The sequence below is a fragment of the Echiichthys vipera genome, assembly GCF_963691815.1.
Source record: "Echiichthys vipera genome assembly, chromosome: 9".
Lineage (NCBI taxonomy): Eukaryota > Metazoa > Chordata > Actinopteri > Perciformes > Trachinidae > Echiichthys > Echiichthys vipera.
This window is the reverse complement of record NC_139834.1, coordinates 5,733,240-5,753,589: the sequence shown is the minus strand read 5'-3', so window position 1 is coordinate 5,753,589 and position 20,350 is coordinate 5,733,240. Positions and strand designations below refer to the sequence as shown.

Here is a 20,350-nt window from a genome sequence, read left to right as displayed (position 1 = left end):
TCATTTTTGCATCTTTTTGTAATGGTTCTGCATCTAAATTTAGTGATTTTGCATCTTTTTGTGGTGGTTTTGCATCTTTTTTTTTTAGTCATTTTGCATCTTTTTGTAATGGTTCTGCATCTAAATTTAGTGGTTTTGCATCTTTTTGTGATGGTTCTGCATCTATTTTTAGTCGTTTTGCATCTTTTTGTGATGGTTCTGCATCTAAATTTAGTTGTTTTGCATCTTTTTGTGATGGTTCTGCATCTATTTTTAGACTATTTTTGGACTATGCCATCATTTTTTTTCTCTGTGGTCATTTTACATCCCTTTAGTAACTTTTTTTCTCTTTGTGGTCATTTAGCATCTCTTTGTGATGATTTTGTGTGTTTTTGTAAGCAACAGTCTAAGAGTCAGGGCCCCTGACCTTATGGGCCCCTGGGCCTGTGCCCAGTAGACTCATTCAGTAATTATCCATGCATTTACTCAAGTACTGTGCTTTTGCTCAATATTTTCATTTTATACCATTTTATTCTTCTAACCAATTACATTTCAGAGAAAAAAGCTCCATAAAGTCGAGTGAAAACATTAACATGCTTCTTACACATAAATGTACTAGAATAGAATAGAAATACCTTGTTGATCCCCAGGGGAAATATGGTTGAATATAAAAAAGATATATCAAGAGAAATTATAACAATGAACAGTAACACAGTCTATTGACAGTTTGAGGTGAAGAGACGATCTAATAATATCAGTTTCTGCTTAATGAAATGAATCCTGCTGGTAATATATATGTGCTTTCACTTATTTTCAGTGCATGAATTTTACGTGCTTGAAGTACTTTTACATTGTGGTGCTAATACTTTTAATTCAGGCAAATAATACACACAACACATATGATGACAATATAACTCACAAAGAAGGGGGAAAAAATGTAAACTAAATCAAAATAAATAAGATCTCTTCAGTAATTCAGATACTAATTTTGACAGAACTGGTACAGTTAAAAGCTGAAATATAGATGAAATATTTAATATATTTTTTCATATTGTGTTGTGCTACTTTGTAATGGTTTGTTTTCCAAAAGAAATTGGCATTGTGATGTAAAAAAAACAAAAAACTTTAACTTTAATAAAGCTGTTTAAATACTTCTTCAACCACCGAATAAACTGCAGTGCACTTATCCGTAAATATTTGCTGCATCAGCAGTACAGTGATATCAACCTTGTGAAATTACACTTTTCTCATGCTGATTTTTAGGATATTTACCTCTAAGCTGTTTCTTCACATTGTGCATATTTGGGATTTTGCACTTTAATCGTTAATTTATATTTCATATTTGCACTTTTTCCTACTTTCTACTGCAGCTGCTGCACAACAGTTTTTTTCCTGAGGATAAAAAAATCTTATCTTGGTGATACTGCAAGACCTCTGTCATAATAATAAAACCAGCAAAAGTGCATATATTTAGGTGGAAACTATTATTAATGAGACTATTTAAAAGTTGGTACAGTGAAACAGGACCAAATGCAAATCATGAGGTTACGCTGTCATTTATTTTTTGGTGACAAAAACCCCGTGATTTTAAATACAATATGAATGATCACCTAAATCTCTGCCACAATCAGCTGACCTATTTTGGGCTGCCCGTCTTATTACTCCTAATTATGTGCGGATTTACTCTGAAGTTCATGGTGCCGATTCAATCCACCTTATGAAACAGTAAAAAATGTACTTGATGCAGGTAGAAGTTTGCTTATCTTCTCTGATATACTTAAATGTGACGCTATGATGAAATGTTTAGAGTGTAAATTGTTAATTTCTGTGTCATTAGAACAATAGGTCACACATGCCAAGTGAAGCTGCTCGGAGAGGGGAAAAAATGAGGAATGCAGCGTTAATGAGGATTACTGAAGCACTTGTGACTCCCTAAATTCATCCGGCTTTGTCCTTCTAGCCCCCGAGAACTGTGAAGTGACTTTGTTGAAACATTTTTTGTCTCCATTTCATATGTGCCAAACCGTGACACTGTTTAAACCTCTTTTTTTAAAACAATGTCAGCATTCACAGCAAATCCTGTTCAGACCTGTTTCATCATGAACCCTTTAACTCCCTTAAGTACTGTAAAACAGGGTTCTTAAATTCAGTTAAAAAAGACTGATGCATCAGATTATTAAAAAAATTCCACCCGGCTAAAGTCTTAAAGGTCCCATATTGTAAAAAAAAAAAAGTTGAGATTTCCATATTTCGATAAAGCAGATTGAGGTGCTGTATAAATACTGTGAAGGTATCAAAACGGAGAAATGCACACAGGGCATATTCAGAAACTGTCTTTAAACGAGCCGTCAGGACTTCCTGTACCGTTGTGACGTCACAACTATGCTGTATAAAGGAAGAAAGTGCAGCTACAGTGCCGTTACAGTCATTCCCTGGCTGCAATGATGGTGCAGAGATGCAGAAAGCGCAGATGCTAAAGACCCGGAAACACTGACCAATCAGAGCACACTGGTCTTAAAGACACAGGCCTTAAAATGGAGCATTTCAGACAGAGGTAATATACAGGTATTTAATAGATGTGGTTGGTTGTGTGCTTTTTACCCATTTCTTTAGTGTTATTTACTTAGATTCTGCTACTCTTAAAACTCTAAAAACATACTTATCTGTTTGCTGAGTTTTTGCTTGTGATGTTCTGACAAGTAATAGTTGCTCGGGCTCGGGCATTTTAATTTACAGCCACTTGCAGTTCGTCCTTCCGTCCATTGGGCGGCGCTGTGAAACAAAGTGACGAGGGCGGAAGTAGAGCCGCCGCTGCCCTCTGATTGGAGGAAGAGAAAAAACAGAAAGAAAGATGGCCGAAGTGATAGAGCTGCAAAAACTGAAGGTTAGTAAAACCACTATTGTGTCATTTATTAGGGACATTGGGTGCTTTTATCAGTAAACATGATGTTATAGCAGTTGTTAGTTGTAACACCATAGAGCGAGGATCCGGATAACTGGACGGGTTGAAGTGTTAAATGTGTCCGCCGGGTGTGAAGCAGCAACCGGCGTGTGTTCGACGTTGTTCCTGTAGCTGCGAAGCTAAACCGAAAATACGTTAAACACGAAACATTTAAAGTTAATCATCGGCTGGGAATTACTTTAAATTAGCAGATATTATTGTAATATTTAGTTTAATCTGTTAATGTAGCCCCTGTTGTTAGATATAAAGTGTCCCGCCGTCTTTGTCCCGGGTCCAATTGAATTAGCGACATCGGTAACCGAGTGTGTTAGCCCTCCGTCGGTGAAATACTTCATGTTAGTCCAACATTAGTCCGCAAATGCACCGTCTATTGTTTGTGTTGTCCCGTTCACGGGCTTCCTATGGGGGCTTTTTCAAACATTTGACTTTAATGTGGGTTTTAAAAGGAATAAAGTGCTTGAAAGTTGGATTATAATGGTTTTCTAGTCGACTTAATTCAATTCAATTTTATTTGTAGTGCCAAATCATACCAAAAGTTATCTTTAGACACTTTACATATAGAATAGATGTAGAAAACCTTACTCTATGACTTTATTAATAATTTACAGAGACTCAGCAATTCCCCTATGAGCAACAGCAAGTCACAATATATATAATAATAATAATAATATCTAAATACAGTATTTATCACGCAATCTTGTGCACACTGGCAACGAAAAAACGTCCTTTTAACGGATAGGAACGTTGAACACACCCAGCTCTATGGAGGACGACACACACACACACACACACACTTTAAACAGCTTTACTGAATTTAACCAAATCCCACTCACAAGCATTTGTGGAAACTATTTAGTACTGTATTTTACTTAAGTATTTACATTCATGGTACTTTTGTATTTCAGAGGAAAATGTACTTTTTACTTTACATTATCTAACAGCTGCACTTAATTCTCATGTTGAGATTTAATACGTAAAACATAAGATCAGTTAAAAATATTCTGCATTCTTTTTTATGCGTTTTAATTAGCCATACCTTCAACATTAGAATGCTTCTATATGTAATGCTCATCAGACACTTTATAAACCTGTCCAAATATCTGTTAATATAAATATATCTATCTAAATCCACATATCTACCCAACAAATGAATATCCGAATATTTGAATACTCTGGTCCAGCGCTAGAAAACTCCTGGGAAATGATCTCTAGAAAACTGAAGAAACCCTGCTGACCTGTCAAATGGTGCGTGTTGCATTAAAAGTGCTGTTTCTGTTTCTCTGGTTGTGGTTTTAGCTTGCTGAACTGAGGCAGGAGTGTGAGGCCCGAGGTCTGGACACAAAGGGAAACAAAGGAGAGCTCATTTCCCGACTGCAGGCCTACCTGGAGGAGCATGGTGAGGCCACATCCTTCACACTTGTTTCTGCATATAATCCTGAAATGACCTGCTTTCAGCTCTCGGTGGATAGTGAGACTGTGAATGTCCCGTTTCCTTGTTGTGATTTAAAATCACTGACCTCTCCATCTGTTCCTCTTTCTGTCTGCTCTCTGGTGACGGGGCATTTCTTTCTCCCTCATCGCCCAAACAACAGAGGAAGACGTGGATGTAGACGATGTCCTGGCCGAGGACGCAGAGGTAATGTGATCATTGCAGCTTTCAGTTCCCCCCTCAGACCTCTTTTGATCATTTTGTGTAATATTAATACATTTCTCCATTTCCCTTTTTAGGAATTCACTAAAGTTGAGAATGCCAACAATGAAAAGGATGAGAAGGATTCAGAGTCTGCTGTGGAAGAGCCGTAAGTTATTTATCATGCCGTCTACAACAACAAAAAAACATGTGTATCGTGTTAGTTCTTGAGATTTAGAAGTGCTCGACCAGGCTGCTCCCATCTCCCAAATGTCTGCAAGGAATATAATAAGAATATTCTCCAAATTGACACACTATTTTTTTTTTTTTAAATGGGTCGTGACATTTATTCTTGACTGGTAGGGCCCAATCGATGGGCAACTTATAAGACCGCTGCCAATTTTAAAAAGGGATACGGCAGTCAATATAGCGAATTTAGACCTTTTCTGAAGGGATTTTGCATCAAAATGATCCTGATCCTGTGGGTTCGACTCCGACCTCGCTGCATGTCTCCCCCTCTCTCTCACCCTATTTCCTGTCTGTCCTATATAATAATATAAATATAAAATAAAAATAAATATAAAAAAAGTACTCCGAAGGCTGCCAATAAAGAATATTTAATATCGTTATACATACAATGCATTACATTGTCAACCAATTCAAGAAATAAACACAGAGAAAGTGAATAATAAAAAAAATGTACTGTATGTTCGGTATCAGCCAGTTGTTGACCATTTAAATAAAGAGTGTTAAAAATAGCAATGACACCATTGCTATATCACCCAAAGCATTGTTTTCTGAATGATATGTTCTGTTAAAAAGTTTTTCACATCAGACAACATATATACAGATGCTGATAGATACAGAGGCTCTATCAGACCTGGTCGCCTGAATGTATCGGCCTGGCTCTAACTCACATCATCAACTGTACTAAACCCAGGATTGGGCTTTGTGGCTGAAATTCACAATGCCAAGTTATGCGCACATCTCTCCTAAATTCTGTGGGTTATGTACTAGGTTTTGAACTCTTGTTTTCCTTTCAGAGCTGTTGATAAGAAGGTGGTGAAAATAACTCCTCCATCATCTTCCACTGAAGTATGTATGGCGCGTTGTCACACACTAACGCACACGTTCAATAATTTGAACGGAAGTCTTCAATCTGCCTTTTTTTAATACAGAAATAAATATCACGTGTGGAAGTGTTGCATTCAAATCTCACCCTTTGTTGAGCAGAGACTACAGAAGAGAGCTGAACGTTTCAACCTGCCTGCAACAGCTGAAAGCAAAAAGGCCATACGTGCAGCAAGGTAAGACTTCACCAAGGCCAGGTCCTCTGAGACGATTTTTAAAGGCTCCTTCAAACTTATTACAATTCAATTTTTGTAGTTTTGGCTGTCAGTCCTATTCAGAATGATTATACTGACTGATCCAAGAACAAATGATCTGAGAGGGAGAAGGTATAATATTCACACTAGCATAACAAAAGGATCTAATTTGTGATAAAAATACATAACCAAAATATATTCCCTATGAAAAAAGTTATAACATAACATAAACCAACATAACTGCAAATGTAGTGCAGAAACAAAGCTTTCACAGCATCTCTCTTGTGTAAATGCTCAATATTCTTTAATGTGTGACCATAGTGAACAAAAGGCTTCACACTGGCCAAAATGGTGTCAACAGAACACACTTTCCTCGACAACTTCTCTTCCAATAAACAAATATATGCTTGAAAAAATGTCAAACTTTCGCCAATAAACAAATATATGCTTGAAAAAATGTCAAACTTTCGCTCCAACAGGTTATAATACCAGTACAATCTCTTTGCAGTTGTTTTAAGAACGTGGCTTTAAATATTTAGTCAAAAAAAGCTCAACTGATGGAAACTACGGTCAAAACTCTGACAATAATACCCAAGTTGGTATAAACTCATCAATATATGATATGATTTATAAAAAGCATACAGAGACGTTGAACTGATTATTCTTTTCTTCAGGTTCGGTGAATCCACAGAGAACTCCAGTCCCACTCCAGGTCTGTTTGCACTCTTTGTTCTTTTACTTTATTGTTCTCAATGGAGCAAAAGTGAACTATGGTTGAAAGGTTTTAAAATGTGTTACTTCCCAGGAAAATATTAGTCTTTGTTGATGATTTTAAACACACAACTCTGGACAACAAATCCTAAAATGTACATAGTTTAGTTTTTAATGCTTTCTTTAAATAACTTTTTTGGCAATAATTCCCAGGAAGTTATGCTGCTTCTGACCCCAGACTTTTCTTAATCTGTGTCCCAAACAGGTGTCGTTGCGAACAGTAAAGCTCCTGTAAGTGTTGCATCATTCAGTTGACACATTCCTTTAACTCCTCCAGGTAATGAGATGATGTGAATTTGAATGTTTTTATGTCGCATGAAGGTGAACGTCGATCAGCTGAAGAAGAGAGCTGAAAGATTCGGAATGAACGTTTCATCTGTCTCACAAAAGGTGATTTATGAGCTTCAGTTCGCGGTTCAACTTCACTCTCGAGTTGACATTTTTCACACATTAACATATTTTTTTTCTGAGCCTTAAATGAGACATGAAAGAGATACGGAACTTGTTTTGTGCAGATTGAAGATGACGAGAAGCTGAAAAAGAGGAAGGAGAGGTTTGGAGTCTCAGCGGGCGCAGCAGCTCCGGTTGTTTCAGCCGATGTTGAGGTAGGTTTTCTATTTTATGTCATTCATTGTTAGCGCTGTTTACACTTCATTTTAAAATGCATTTTAGTGATCCGAACACAAGTGAACCGCCAAACACTTGTCCATCAAACGTCTGAATCTACGTCATACCACCTGTCATCTGATTTCGTTGCTGGCTACGTCAGTTCCGCTAGAAGGTCAAAGAGCACCACGCAGAGTTATGTCCATGCTCTCGGATGGCACGTTAGCAGTAACCTAAGTAACTACATGTACAGTGCTGGGATTCCACTATCTGTATGTATTTTGTAAGTCACCGTTGCTGCATCTGGGGCATGACACCGTCCAGGGCAATTGATTAGTTCAAAAGAAATTTAAACAAGCCAGAGCGTGTTTTTCTCAGGATGATAAGCAGTGTAAACAGACTGTAGAGCTGGCAATGCAGGACTACGTTAGCTGTTGCAGAGGTCAACAGAAATGACGAGAATGTCCGTCATTTTAACAGCACACTGAGGGCGATCTACTCTAACTTAAAGTGTTTTCAAGTCTGTTCGTAACCGGTACCGACAGTTATCTTCTCTGCTCTACTTCGAGTGTGTGGAGACTACTGAACGTGTAGGCAGACTATTTACTGAGCGGCTGCTGCAACACTGGCTACACCAGCCGTTAGAGCAGCACACTAATGGTGCCTATGCACCTCGGAGTTCCTCTATCAGGGTTCGTACAGGTGCTTGAAATCCTTGAAAATGCTTTAATTGTAATGTTGTGTTTTCAATGTTTGAAAAGTGCTTGAATTTTGGATAAAGTGCTTGAAAGTGCTTGAAAATATATCCACATTTCTTTCACAACAAATAGCTATAGAGTAGGAATTTAAATTCAATTCTTATCTTCTGTAATTACAAAACACAACTTTAGTTGTTTAAAGCATAATACCAGCTCTTTAAGAAAATGAAATCATACATTTCAATATGTATATACTTGTAGAAATAAGTAATTTACCACATCTGTAAGGTGCTGGAAAAGCTTGAGAATGTAGGTTGAAAGTGCTTTAAAATTGCTTGAATTTGACCTGGGAAAAGGTGTACAAACCCTGTCTATACAAAGGTCAAAATTGGCCAGTCTTCTGTTTATATTTTTGACGGTAAAACACGAGAGCAGAGGATGTTAATGATCGTGTAGGTTTTATCAGCAGTGCTCATAATTCTGTAGCGGCGGTGCTTCTGCAGACAAATCATCCAGCAGCGGAGAGTCCGATGTTTCTTTATAACTGAGTTGACAAATGAGGTGGAAATCGAGGGATTGATACAGTGGAGGATGAATATAGTAAGAAAGTAATAGGACCTCTGCTGTCACTGCGAGGAAAATCATACATCTGTTTACATGGAACGTGACCGTGCGGCCTGTTCATCTTTTCTCTCTGCGCCCCTATAAATGCATCAGTTATAAGCTTGTTGACTATAATAATTATTTAAACAATGAATGAATGGAAATTAATACAACAACTACCGTGTCCTGTAACGATGTTGTATTTTGAGACACACCAAGATGCATTTGCATTTACACAAGAAAGCTACGTGGTCAGATGAGTCCCGGACCATCTTGGCGAACGGTGGTAATGGTATCAGCGCTGTTCACTCGTGATCAGATCGCCCAAGACGCATTTTAAAACCAGGTGTAAACCAAGTGCCCAAGTGTTTGACGTGTTGGACATTACCATATTGAGTTAAAAATAAAAGCACTAGAAGGAATGAAGAGTGATGCATATTCATTTCAATGTTTTTTCTCTTCTTCTGCAGGCAAAGAAAATGAAGCGTGCGGAAAGATTTGGAATAGTGTGAATAGTGTTTTAGATTCTGTGATTTTTTTTTTTTTTTTTTGTAAAGCATTTTCATTACTGCACAACAGATTTTCCCCCGATGACGACTAATGTCACTAATCGGATTGCTCTAAATCAAAAGTATAATGAAATACAAAGATAAACCGGTGAGTTGGATCATTTTAAATGCCTTTAAAAATAAACAAATAGGAAAAAGCTCCCACTTCATTTACAAAGCCTCAAATCTGGTAAATTATTATTTACCAGAGCATCATTTTCTCCGTGCTGGGAGGCCTTTGAGTGCGTTACTTTTTTTATTTTCCATTACTTCAATATAGGAATTAGAGGTGTGTTTCTAAAATGCATGGGCAGTTTTAGCTCCTGTGCATAACATAGCGGTTTTCGTTCTTCCTATTTCTGCAGTTTATTCATCTGTTTAGGGGGGACAATTGGTCAATATGTTTGATTCAACCCACCTTAAGTTTCCAAAAGCAAACAGAAAATTTAAAGCAAGTCGAAGCCAGAGATGCATTGACTGTGAAACAGCTGCAGGAAGTGTGAGGGTCAAAATCTTTGCTCAGTAAAAGTCTTAAATTTAGATGAGAACATTTTTGTGAGCACATTTGTTTTGAATAGACTTTTAAATCTACGTTATTTCCTGCAAACCTGCATTCTAAAGTGCTCCACATAGCAAATTGAAACAACAAAAAGTAGAATAAAAACAGAGACAAACAGCTATAAATACAATTTTGCGAGACTAAAAATCACAGACTGTAGTAAAGACTGAAGCATTACTCCAAATTAAAGCTGAATTGTAACGATAGGTCTTTAATTTCCTTTTTGACTTTTTAATTTGTTAGAATTAATATTAGAAACTAAACTCAAATAGTTATCCACAAATTAAATTCTGTTTTTCTGTTTACTGGCTATGATGAAACAGATCTTTCTCTAATGCTCGGCTTAAAATGATTTAACTGACTTCTTTGTATTTAATTGTACTTTTGATTTATCAGAGAGCCTGTTGTTTCTGTGTTTTCTCTTGGGGATTCCATCGCTACACTGCTTCAGTTATCTGTCCATTTTATAACATTTTGTGATTTAAAATAAATTGTTTTCAATTTTTTGATATCTGTTTTGTTTGACTCTTGGTTGTGTTTCTTATAAATCAATGTGCATCTTTTTTGTCCCCACTGATGATGAGTGAAGACTTTAATTCATAGTTGGTAACCTTTATTACTTAACTCCTTCCTGTCTCAAATCCTTCTGTTATTGTAGATATTAATACATTAAATTAATATATATGTGCAATTTGATCATAATTCAACATTAACTTTATTTTAATTTGTACTGTTGAGTGCACAGCAGGAGTGAAAAGGATGCAAATGAGTAAAAATAAGTTATGTAAACAGATATACTGTTTATTTCACACATGAAGCTAAAAACTATAATAAAATGCACATAAGAATTGCATATACACGTTTATATTTCTTGTTAAATTGCACATTACAGCAGTTGCATTTCCTGGTTTGGAGAGTGAGATATGAGTCAAGTGTGCTGCATTATCAAAATAAAAAAGTCACAACGTGTCCTCTGGACTGCATCCTCTCTGTGATCCACGGAGGTGCATACTTGAGATTTCAGACTTGAGTCACAAAACTAAGCAACTAAACTCGACTGCTGCGACACCTGAGATACTTTAAATGACTGACGCAAAAAACAACAGTAAAAAACATTCAATTCAATTCTATTTATAGTGTCAAATCATAACAAAAGTTATCTCAGGACACTTTACAGAATAGGTATAGACCACACTCTATGACTTATTTATGATGTACATAGACCCAACAATTCCCCCGTAGAGTACGTTTGCAACGAAAACCTTCCCTATAACAGACAGGAACGTCAGACAGACCCAGCTCTGTGGAGGACGCACATCTGTCTGCACCGGTTGGGGAGGAAGAAAAGGAGAGAGAAAGAGAGAAAAGACGGACAGATGGGCAGACAGAGAGACACTCCCAGAGATGCAAGAAACAAAAGAGTAACAGTAACTATGATAATATCTATAGTAATGTGAATATGACTTATATGTTATGGCAGTTAATACAGCAGAATAGTAGAAACAAGCACAGCTAAGGTTATAAATTATGAAAATGATAAGAATTATGACACATGATCAATGATGAGTAGCGGCAACAGCAGCTACGACACAGCGAGATGGTGTTTTTATGGCTGCAAATCCCATAGTTTATAAGACTAGTGATAGTGTATATGACTAATAGTTATAGAAGTAGCAGGAAGTGTCATGCAGGACCACGGCAGCAGGCACCACCACGATCAGCAGAGATCTGCGAGACGACAAAACACAAACAACTCACAAAGAAGTTGAATTAGTAACATGCATTGATGAGACATGAATGATACAGACAGAGAGGAGAGAAGCTCAGAGGATCAGGAAAAGTATTATCCCCCAGCAGACTAGGCCTATAGCAGCATAATTAAGCAGAACAAAATCAGCTTACTAGTAAGGATGCCCCCTGGGCGCCTCCCTAGGGAGGTGTTCCAGGCACGTCCAGCTGGGAGGAGGCCTCGGGGAAGACCCAGGACTAGGTGGAGAGATTATATCTCCACACTGGCCTGGGAACGCCTCGGGATCCCCCAGTTAGAGCTGGTTAATGTGGCCCGGGAAAGGGAAATTTGGGGTCCCCTGCTAAAGCTGCTGCCCCCGCGACCCGACCCCGGATAAGCGGATGAAGATGAGATGAGATGAGATGATGAAAATCAGCTTTAAAAATAACAACATTGTTAAGGGCTCGTAAGCTTTATCAAAGGGGAAAGTTTTCAGTTTAATAAAGTATCAGATTTTGAACTGATCAAATCCTGGAAGACTTGCAATTTGCTTAAGACGACTAGACGTGGGGATTCATACAGTACATCCAACTGAATGAATGAATCCCAATGAATCTTTTTGATTTCTCAGACTTGCTCCAATAGTGCTTATTATATGTATGATAAAACAGAATTATTTCTACTCTATAGCAGCTGATACTGTCTCATTCCCTTCACTATATCAAAATGTACCATATTATAATATGTCAATAAGTCACATTCATTGTTCCAATATATCATGTTCTATCTATATAATCATTTAAGTGTAGCTTTGGTGCTCCCTGCCGGTCACTAATGTAGTTGCACCAAACCTTACTACCCCGGTGTGACGTAGGTTCCTGTGACGCGCAAGAATTTTAAACTATCGTCCTTTCTCAGTGATGGCGGCTTCGTTTCGTTCTTCCCCTGAAAGCTGCAATAACAAATGGTACTACACCCGACAACAGATCGACAACAACCCGTCCCGACGAGCCGGACTCGACCCCGACAAGGAACTGTCCTACAGACAACAGGCGGCGAACCTACTCCAGGACATGGGACAGCGGCTCAACGTGTATCTTTACATTAGCTGTAAGCAACGTTAGCTTAGCTGTTAGCAGCGTTAGCTTAGCTGTTGGTAACATTAGCTTCTCGTGAAGCCGGTTACAGGCGGACAGAGCATGGCTGGTGTTTGTTATTGTGTCCACGTCGAGGTATTTTTTAACATTGTTTTGATGTTTTTACGTGTTTGACGCGGTGGTTTCGTGATTTTTTACTACGTTTGCAGTTGTTGTGTGAGAGCGGTGTAGTAGTTTAGGCTACATCGGGGACATACAGGCCTGCCTGGTGCCGGGCTTCCACGACGTTAGCATTAGCTTCAGCCTCTTAACGATGAATGTTAGTGAAGACGAATATGTAGCTATTAGTGTAACAGTTATCTTTAGAAACATTGTGGTTTTTTAGTGTGTTTAAGTGTTTGAATGTTTCATATTTTAGAGCTGACACATATATGTGTAAAATACATAACACATCTGGTTGATGTGGGAAGCTAGCTGTTTGTTTCTGTTGCTCTGCCTCTACTCTTAGATAGATAGATTTTTATTGTCATTGTTTTGTAGGAAAACGAAACACAGTTTAGTTGCTTGCAAGTATTGAAAACAGGGTCCATACGGGTGCTGTAAATCCTTTAAAAAAACTTTGAGTTTAGTGTGGCGTTTTCAAGGTTTGAAAAGTGCTTGGGTTTTTAAAAAAGTGCTTGAAACTGCTTGACATGTTGTGTTATATGGCATGGCATATATGATATAACACAGTGAAAAGAAGATCTCCATATTTGAAAGACTGAAAACAGCATCTTTGCATGAAAAATATCTTTACGATTAACAGTTTATAAAATAGTTGGTGGTGGTATTTTCACTTTCAGTTCTTGGGGTGTGAGTTTATTGCACTTTGGCCTGAGAGAGGGGTAGGATGGAGGGGAGGAGGTTTTGTACATTTTACTGCCTGTGAGAATAAACGGATTCTCAATCCCCTAATGTGATATTGGGTTATTAGCTTAATTAAAGCTCTTAATGGTTTTATATCACATGTAGACCAATGACCCCAGTTATATACACAGTATCTAATCATAGGTGTTGTCATATGTTCGTGCTGTTTGATATATTATCCTTAACTGACACGTATCAGGTCCCAACTTACGATTAATACAGCCATTGTTTACATGCATCGATTCTACATGGTCCAGTCTTTCACCAGATTTCACAGAAATGTAAGTATTTGTTTGTGACCTGAAGTCCTGGATGACAGCTGTCAGTACTTGTTTCAATCAACTTGATGTACTTATTTTTGTTTTTTTTCAACCTCGCCAGGTTATTTCTCCAGCCGCACTTTTCCTCGCTGCCAAGGTCGAGGAGCAGCCAAGGAAGCTGGAACACGTTATCAAGGTGGCCCACGCATGCCTCAATCCTCAGGATCCTTCACCAGATGTTCGCAGTGATGTAAGTGTTGGGTTGTAGTCAGAATCGCCGGCAATTGTGCTCTGTCTCCACCTGATCGGGTCGAGATCAGGTCTCCCTAATACTGAGGCTTAAAGGGAGTGTATTATTACGTCGGAAGAGTTTGTGAAGATTGATATTGTTTTAATTTTACTGATTGTTTTGTGTTCAGAAGCAACAGTTTGACTGTAAACCTTCCTTTGTGGCAGCACTTTCAATCAAGAGAGGGTCCCCTTTTAAGCTGAATCAGTTTGTCGCTTAAATGTGTGATGCTCATCACAGTTTTGGTCTGCTAGAATAGATGTTTTTCTAGCAGCTTCAGTAGTGATACTCTTGTGTAGGTTGGCGATAAGTTAACAGCTGTTTTTCTTCTTTATTCTCGCTTTTCACATTGCATTTAACTGGGTAAAATAGCTACCTGTTATTCTTTCTTGATGCAAGGGTCAAGAGGGGAAAAGACATAAAAACATCCCAATGTCTGTGTAGATTTTCACCCAGGAAATGTGATGTTTGTCTGTACTCACTGTGTAGCTTTTAATCGTCTCACTACTTATCTGTGAGGCTTCTACCTGAAGGGTACGTTTAATGTGTTTGACAACGGATCGAGGGCCTCCCAGTGAGTAACGTGCCTGTCCTCTCAACCTCAGGCCTACCTGCAACAAGCCCAAGACCTGGTCATTCTTGAGAGCATAATTCTCCAGACCTTGGGTAAGTTGGGAAGGAAGAACGGGCTCCATTGATTTCCCTCCACAAACGCATGTCATTATAAAAATAACCTGTTTTACTTTTGTCCACAGAAAGCCGTTATGCGGCGAGCAGCACAGGAAAGAGACATTTGCGCTTCATAGTAGCAGCACTGTTGCATTACAGTGTTTCCGCTTTTGTTTCCATCATCTCCATAACTTTACATTTCCCTTTTCTTTTTTTTTTCTTGACTACAAACTTAAAAGCCCAGCGTTTGAGGACTATGTGATAAATCCCTGCATCAAGAACAATGGATTTTTAGCGTGTTCACGAAAACAACAAATTGTCTTTTTACTTTTTAAACAAGAGTTTGGAAATGACTCATAATTTGTACTGGCATGCCTTTTAATGTTTTTCACATTCATCTGCTGTTTTTATCGTCCAGGATGTTATTGGAAGACCCCCATGCAAAGTGATATTCCACGTCACACTTAGTTTGATGTAACAGTATTAATTTTCTGGTTTTCAGGGAGTTGAATGGTTGAATGAAATCTATGTGGTGCATGTGTTAATTTGACTTATGCATTTAATTTATTGAGTCTCTTTTTGTCCCTTTTTTTTTTTATTACAGCTTTTGAAATCACCATTGACCATCCACATACTCATGTTGTCAAGTGCACTCAGCTTGTCAGAGGTGAGCATCAACTCTTCAATTTAGCTTAATTCTGAGGGCTTGGCGATATGACCAAAATCTTGTGTCCAGATATACGTCATGTCATATCAGGCTAATAAAATGTATAATGGGATATAGCATGTGTTCTGGTAATTCAGTAAATAAGTAGTCTATATGGAATAACAACACAGTGACATCTGTTTTTGTATACTCCTTAAGTGCAAAATGAATACAACATGCAAGGAACATATTGTTCCGTACAAATAACGTTAAAATTGCTGTAACACAACGGTCAATGAGTTATTGTCAAATTAGATATACATATATGTATATCATGGAATCTCTTTCATTTTTTCATTGAAAGACGATTTTCATATTGAAATATCACCCAGCCCCAGAAATACTGTTTGTATATTTCAGCATGTCTGTACGTTGGCCAGTCGAACTGTTATTTCTCAGGTTTTAAGTGTGTTTTTTTGCTCTATTGTTGTTCCAGCAAGTAAGGATCTGGCTCAAACGTCATACTTCATGGCCACTAACAGGTATATTCACAGTTCACTGTAAAACATCAGCTTCTGTGATGTTTTGATATGAACAGTAATATGGCACAGCATGTTTTCATATCTTTTGTGATTGTTTATAATCCTCTAACTCAATATGTCTGCTCTCTGTCCCCCTCTTTCTGTTTTTTATTGCCTTCTGGGATGTATCCTGCCACGTAGTCTGCACTTGACCACATTCTGCCTGCAGTATAGTCCGCCGGTTGTGGCGTGTGTGTGCATCCACCTCGCCTGCAAATGGTCCAACTGGGAAATCCCTGTGTCTACGGATGGAAAACACTGGTGGGAGTATGTTGACCCCACGGTTACCCTGGAGCTGCTTGATGGTACGTGCTGTAAATGATCTTGCAGTTCACTCCGTTTCGAGTAAAAGCAGGAAAAGCTTTTAACTTGGTCTGTCTGCATAACTTCTTTCAGAGCTCACACACGAGTTCCTGCAGATCCTCGAGAAAACACCCAGCCGGTTGAAACGGATCCGCAACTGGAAGGTATAGAACTTTTTTGTTGCTCCTTCATGACCTCATTGTGACCTACCAAGTAAAGTCAATACATCCTGCCATGTGTGGACATGTATTGTTGTCAAATTTTACTTTGAATGTCTGGTTTTTTTGGCTTCCAGGCTGGAGGTCAGACACCAAAAGCCAAGACCAAAGTCCAGGAAGAGGGTGACCAGAGGGACACCATGATGAGCATGATCTCAATGGCCTCATCAGAGACCACAGTGGCAGGTTTGATGAGCCTCTCAGCTCCACCTTCTGCCTCCTCCTCCTCATCCATCGGTGACAAGGACCGGGTTGAATCTGGCAGTGCTGCCACTTGGAGTGGAAAAGGTCAGGCCGGATCTGAGCAGCAACAGCCCAACAACGAGGTCCACGCCCCAGCTAAGGTGTCGCTGAGTGAGTACCGGGCCAAGAACGCAGATGTCCTGGCTGCTCAGAAGAGGAAGCTGGAAAACATGGAGGCCAGTGTGAAAAGAGACTATGCTAATGCTGCCCAGGCTCTCATTGGTCAGCAGCAGAGGAAGGAGAAGCAGCAGCATCACCACCACCAGCAGTCCAGCTCCTCCTCCTCTGACATGTCCAACCCATCGCCCATTATTTTGAAAATCCCACTGGAGAAGGAGAGGCATGAAAGGACCTCTCTCAAAATGCGCTTCCCCCTCGCTGGGGGAGGAGCAAGCGGGCACGGTGGCAGCTCCCGGGGTCAGGAACAGGACATCAAAGTTAGAATACGTGTGCCTGAGAAGCAAAGGGGAAGTTCAGGAGAGGAGGGCAAGAGCAGGGACAAGCACAGGGAACGGTCTAACCACCACCACCATAATTACCACCACCACCACCATCATTCCTCTACCGGTGCCTCGCTCTCCTCTTCACATAAACATTCGTCTAGTTCTGGCGGGGCTGTTGGAGGAAGCAAAAAAGTCGCCAGCGACTCTTCTAGGACGAGCTCTTCATCCTCTTCCGCATCACGTAAGAGGACGCACTCCCAAGAGCCCACAGCAGGCACTCACCCTGCCACTAAAGTCAGCAAGTCCTCTAGGAACCCCTACCAGCTGCCGTCCCTGTCTTCCTCTTCTGGGCAACCTCTGGGGCCTGACATTCTCCCCGCACTGGGCCTCCCCCACCACCAAGGGAGCTTCTCCAAAGGGGACAAGACGGACACTAATGGGCACGGTGCAGCAGGCGGAGCCCAGTCGAACGAGTACCAGGACACTTTTGAAATGCTAAACTCTCTCCTGAGCGCGCAGGGGGTCCAGCCGTCCCAGCCCTCCATGTTTGAGTACAGACCCCAGTACGGGGAATATCGGTACAGTGGTGGCTCCAGAGGGAGCAACTCCAGGCCCCCGCCCCTCCCTTCAGAACCGCCTCCCCCACTGCCGCCATTACCCAAATAAGTTCCTAATCAGGAGACGTATTATATACATTGTCTTTGACATCGTGAACATCCATGTAGTTACATAAAGTATTGTATGTTTTTTTATTTTTTATTAACTCGCCCAATATTTTATACAGGCTTCTGTGTGACAGCAGTGAAATGTACCGGTGAGATAAATGAGTTTTTAACCTTTTTTTTTTTTAACACTTGCTGGGCAATAATGAAAGGCTTTAAAAGCTTGAAAAAAATGTGAGAGAAGAAAAAAAAATGACAGGAAAGTGTAGATAATATTTTTTGCTCTTCTGTTTAACTCAAATGAAATGTGATGATGGGACCTGGATATTTTAGCGTCAGCGTTATGAAAGAATCCATTGTCTAGAAATCATGACTAAGCTAAAAGATCTCCATCACATACCTGTTTGGTCCTCTTACCGATTGTCTTTTTATAATGTTTTTATAGTATGTTATTTATTAATTGAATGCTTTTTTGAGCGAGAAAAACAGTCCCCTTTTCTACCTTTTTAAGGTTTCCCCTCTTTTTTTGTGGTCTGGAGGGATTTTTCTTCGAGACTGTACCGGCTAGTGTGAGAGTGCGTGACTCCAAGCCTTCTTGTCAATATTCTTTTTTCTTTTTCTTTTTTTTTTTAACAGCCATAACCTTAAAAAAATTGGGTGATTGATTGCCCGCCCCTGATATTTATCTATTTTATTCCCCTCATTATTTGGTAAACTTGTACAAAGACTGTAAAATGTTCAAAACAAAACATGAAATATTTTTTACATTTTGTTATGAAAAATTGCAACAAAAAAAAGATGTAAATTAAGGACGCTTGTACTTTTTTTGTTGTTTTTAGATTTTGAGTGTTGCAGTCATTGTTTTAAATGGTTGTAAAATATTCGTCTTCAGTTCTCTAATGATTACACTAATAGACAAAGTTCATACCAAGGATATACATGTATGGTTTTTATCAAAGGGTTCAGAGAGGTCAAACATATCTACGCGTTATGGTCACAATGAAGGAATTGCCAACAAAAAAAATCCCTCTAGAGAAGAAATGTGAGTTTTTAATCTTGTCATGTAATTTGTCACTTACTTGTTCATGGGTTTCCTCTGGAGGGCGAGTGTTTTTTATAGCGATCACGGCTTCATGCAAAGACAAAAAGAGGCAGAATATATTGATGTACATCGTTTTTATTCGACGCTGGCCGCAGCAGTGACGTGACACCGCGCCAGGAAAAAAAATCTGCAGGTGCTCACTTTGGGGTGACCATATCGAGCACAATCTACAATAAAAGTATTCACTATACACTATATCAAAGACTAATCAAACACCCATAGTCTGTCTTTTATGGTCGTCTTTCATTTATCCATTTCCTTTTAGGGATGTTTTTAAAATGTGTAAAGTGTATGCCTGTCACTTCATGCTGGTCTGATTTAATCATGTTATAAAGCTGTCTTTTGACATTAAACTAAAACAGTGGATTTCCTGCTTCAGATTGTTTATAATCCATCCACGAGTCCTTAAAAAAAAATATTGCACGTGTTGTTTTAGTTGTGTAAATCATACACGGCGAGCAGGTTATCGACCTATCTCCACTAAGGTTCATGAGCATGACGTATACTCCCTAATTATTTTCATTTGAGGATGAATTCGTGTTAATTGTGGAAGAGGTGCCACTTGTTGGCAAGAGATCGGGTATCATCTGTACATTTAAGTCATACTAAGCTTTATGTGGTTTTGATTGTATAGTGTTACCGCTCTTTACCTGTGTTCTTTTACCAGTTTGTAATCAGAAACTCATTTGTTTTAGGCAGTTAAAAGTAATGCAGTACAACAAATCATCAGCCATGTAAAATGTTTTTGTTCCCTCGATTATATGGAAGATAAGCTGAAAAGAGTACAGCTCTTTGCTCAGGCAGCAGAGGTTTTATTGGTTCTTCAACTCTTGGTTGTAACAGGGAAACAGTAAATGCACTGAATATTTATCTCAGTAGGTTTGCCTACAATGCAATTGACAAAGTGTTACATGTATAATGGTTATGCTACTAGAATAGATGTCCAATATATTACCATTTTTGAACAATTGTTTTATTTGATCTGGACAAATCTTCCAATGTATGTATTAACATTATGCTGTGAGGAAAGTCATTAAAAAAGGACACATTTCAAAATAAAACCCATATGTGAGAAAAATGGAAGACACTCATGCAACCTAACAATGCAAAGTCACATAGCTACAATACGTTTCATGTTTTTGTTTCACGTCTTGGTGTTTTTAGTGACACTCAGGTCTGGAAATGAAATGTTTTTGGATTTTTCTGTTTTGTTTGTTTTGAGTTAAAGCGTTATATGTGAACACTGTTCTTTTTGATATAATGTGGTTGCTTTATTCTCAATTAAAGTCAATAAATATTTTAAGAAAAACGATTGCTGTATTATACGTTTTTATGAAACGTCACTGCTGCAGCCCTGTATGTGTCTGTGTTTACAACTTTATTTGCAAATACTCACAAACGCTTGTAGAACAGTTTGACATCATACTTAAAACAAATCAATATATAAGGCAGTCATTTTTACAATCTTATATTATGATGACATAAAATAAGTAAATTTAAGGAGAAAGAGTACTTAAATAC

The 20,350-nt window shown here is 38.8% G+C and overlaps 2 protein-coding genes across 2 annotated transcripts; both read left to right on the top strand.

The window, feature by feature from the left end:
• The first annotated feature begins 2,819 nt into the window (after positions 1-2,819).
• On the top strand, positions 2,820-10,136 carry sarnp (SAP domain containing ribonucleoprotein). Its single transcript, XM_083920225.1, has 11 exons — positions 2,820-2,863; positions 4,238-4,337; positions 4,534-4,577; positions 4,670-4,740; positions 5,615-5,666; positions 5,805-5,878; positions 6,571-6,608; positions 6,873-6,898; positions 6,989-7,057; positions 7,183-7,272; positions 9,045-10,136. Exons 1-11 carry the CDS (start codon positions 2,831-2,833, stop codon positions 9,084-9,086), a joined length of 639 nt encoding a protein of 212 aa, XP_083776351.1. The 5' UTR covers positions 2,820-2,830; the 3' UTR covers positions 9,087-10,136.
• Positions 10,137-12,330: 2,194 nt separating this feature from the next.
• Positions 12,331-20,127, top strand: ccnt1 (cyclin T1; the record flags this gene model as incomplete). The annotated part of the gene is made up of 9 exons (XM_083920218.1): positions 12,331-12,503; positions 13,613-13,694; positions 13,795-13,923; positions 14,568-14,628; positions 15,236-15,298; positions 15,774-15,819; positions 16,000-16,163; positions 16,255-16,325; positions 16,457-20,127. The coding sequence occupies 9 exons, from the start codon at positions 12,331-12,333 to the stop codon at positions 17,729-17,731; spliced, it is 2,064 nt and encodes a 687-aa protein (XP_083776344.1). The 3' UTR covers positions 17,732-20,127.
• Between the last annotated feature and the right edge of the window lie 223 nt (positions 20,128-20,350).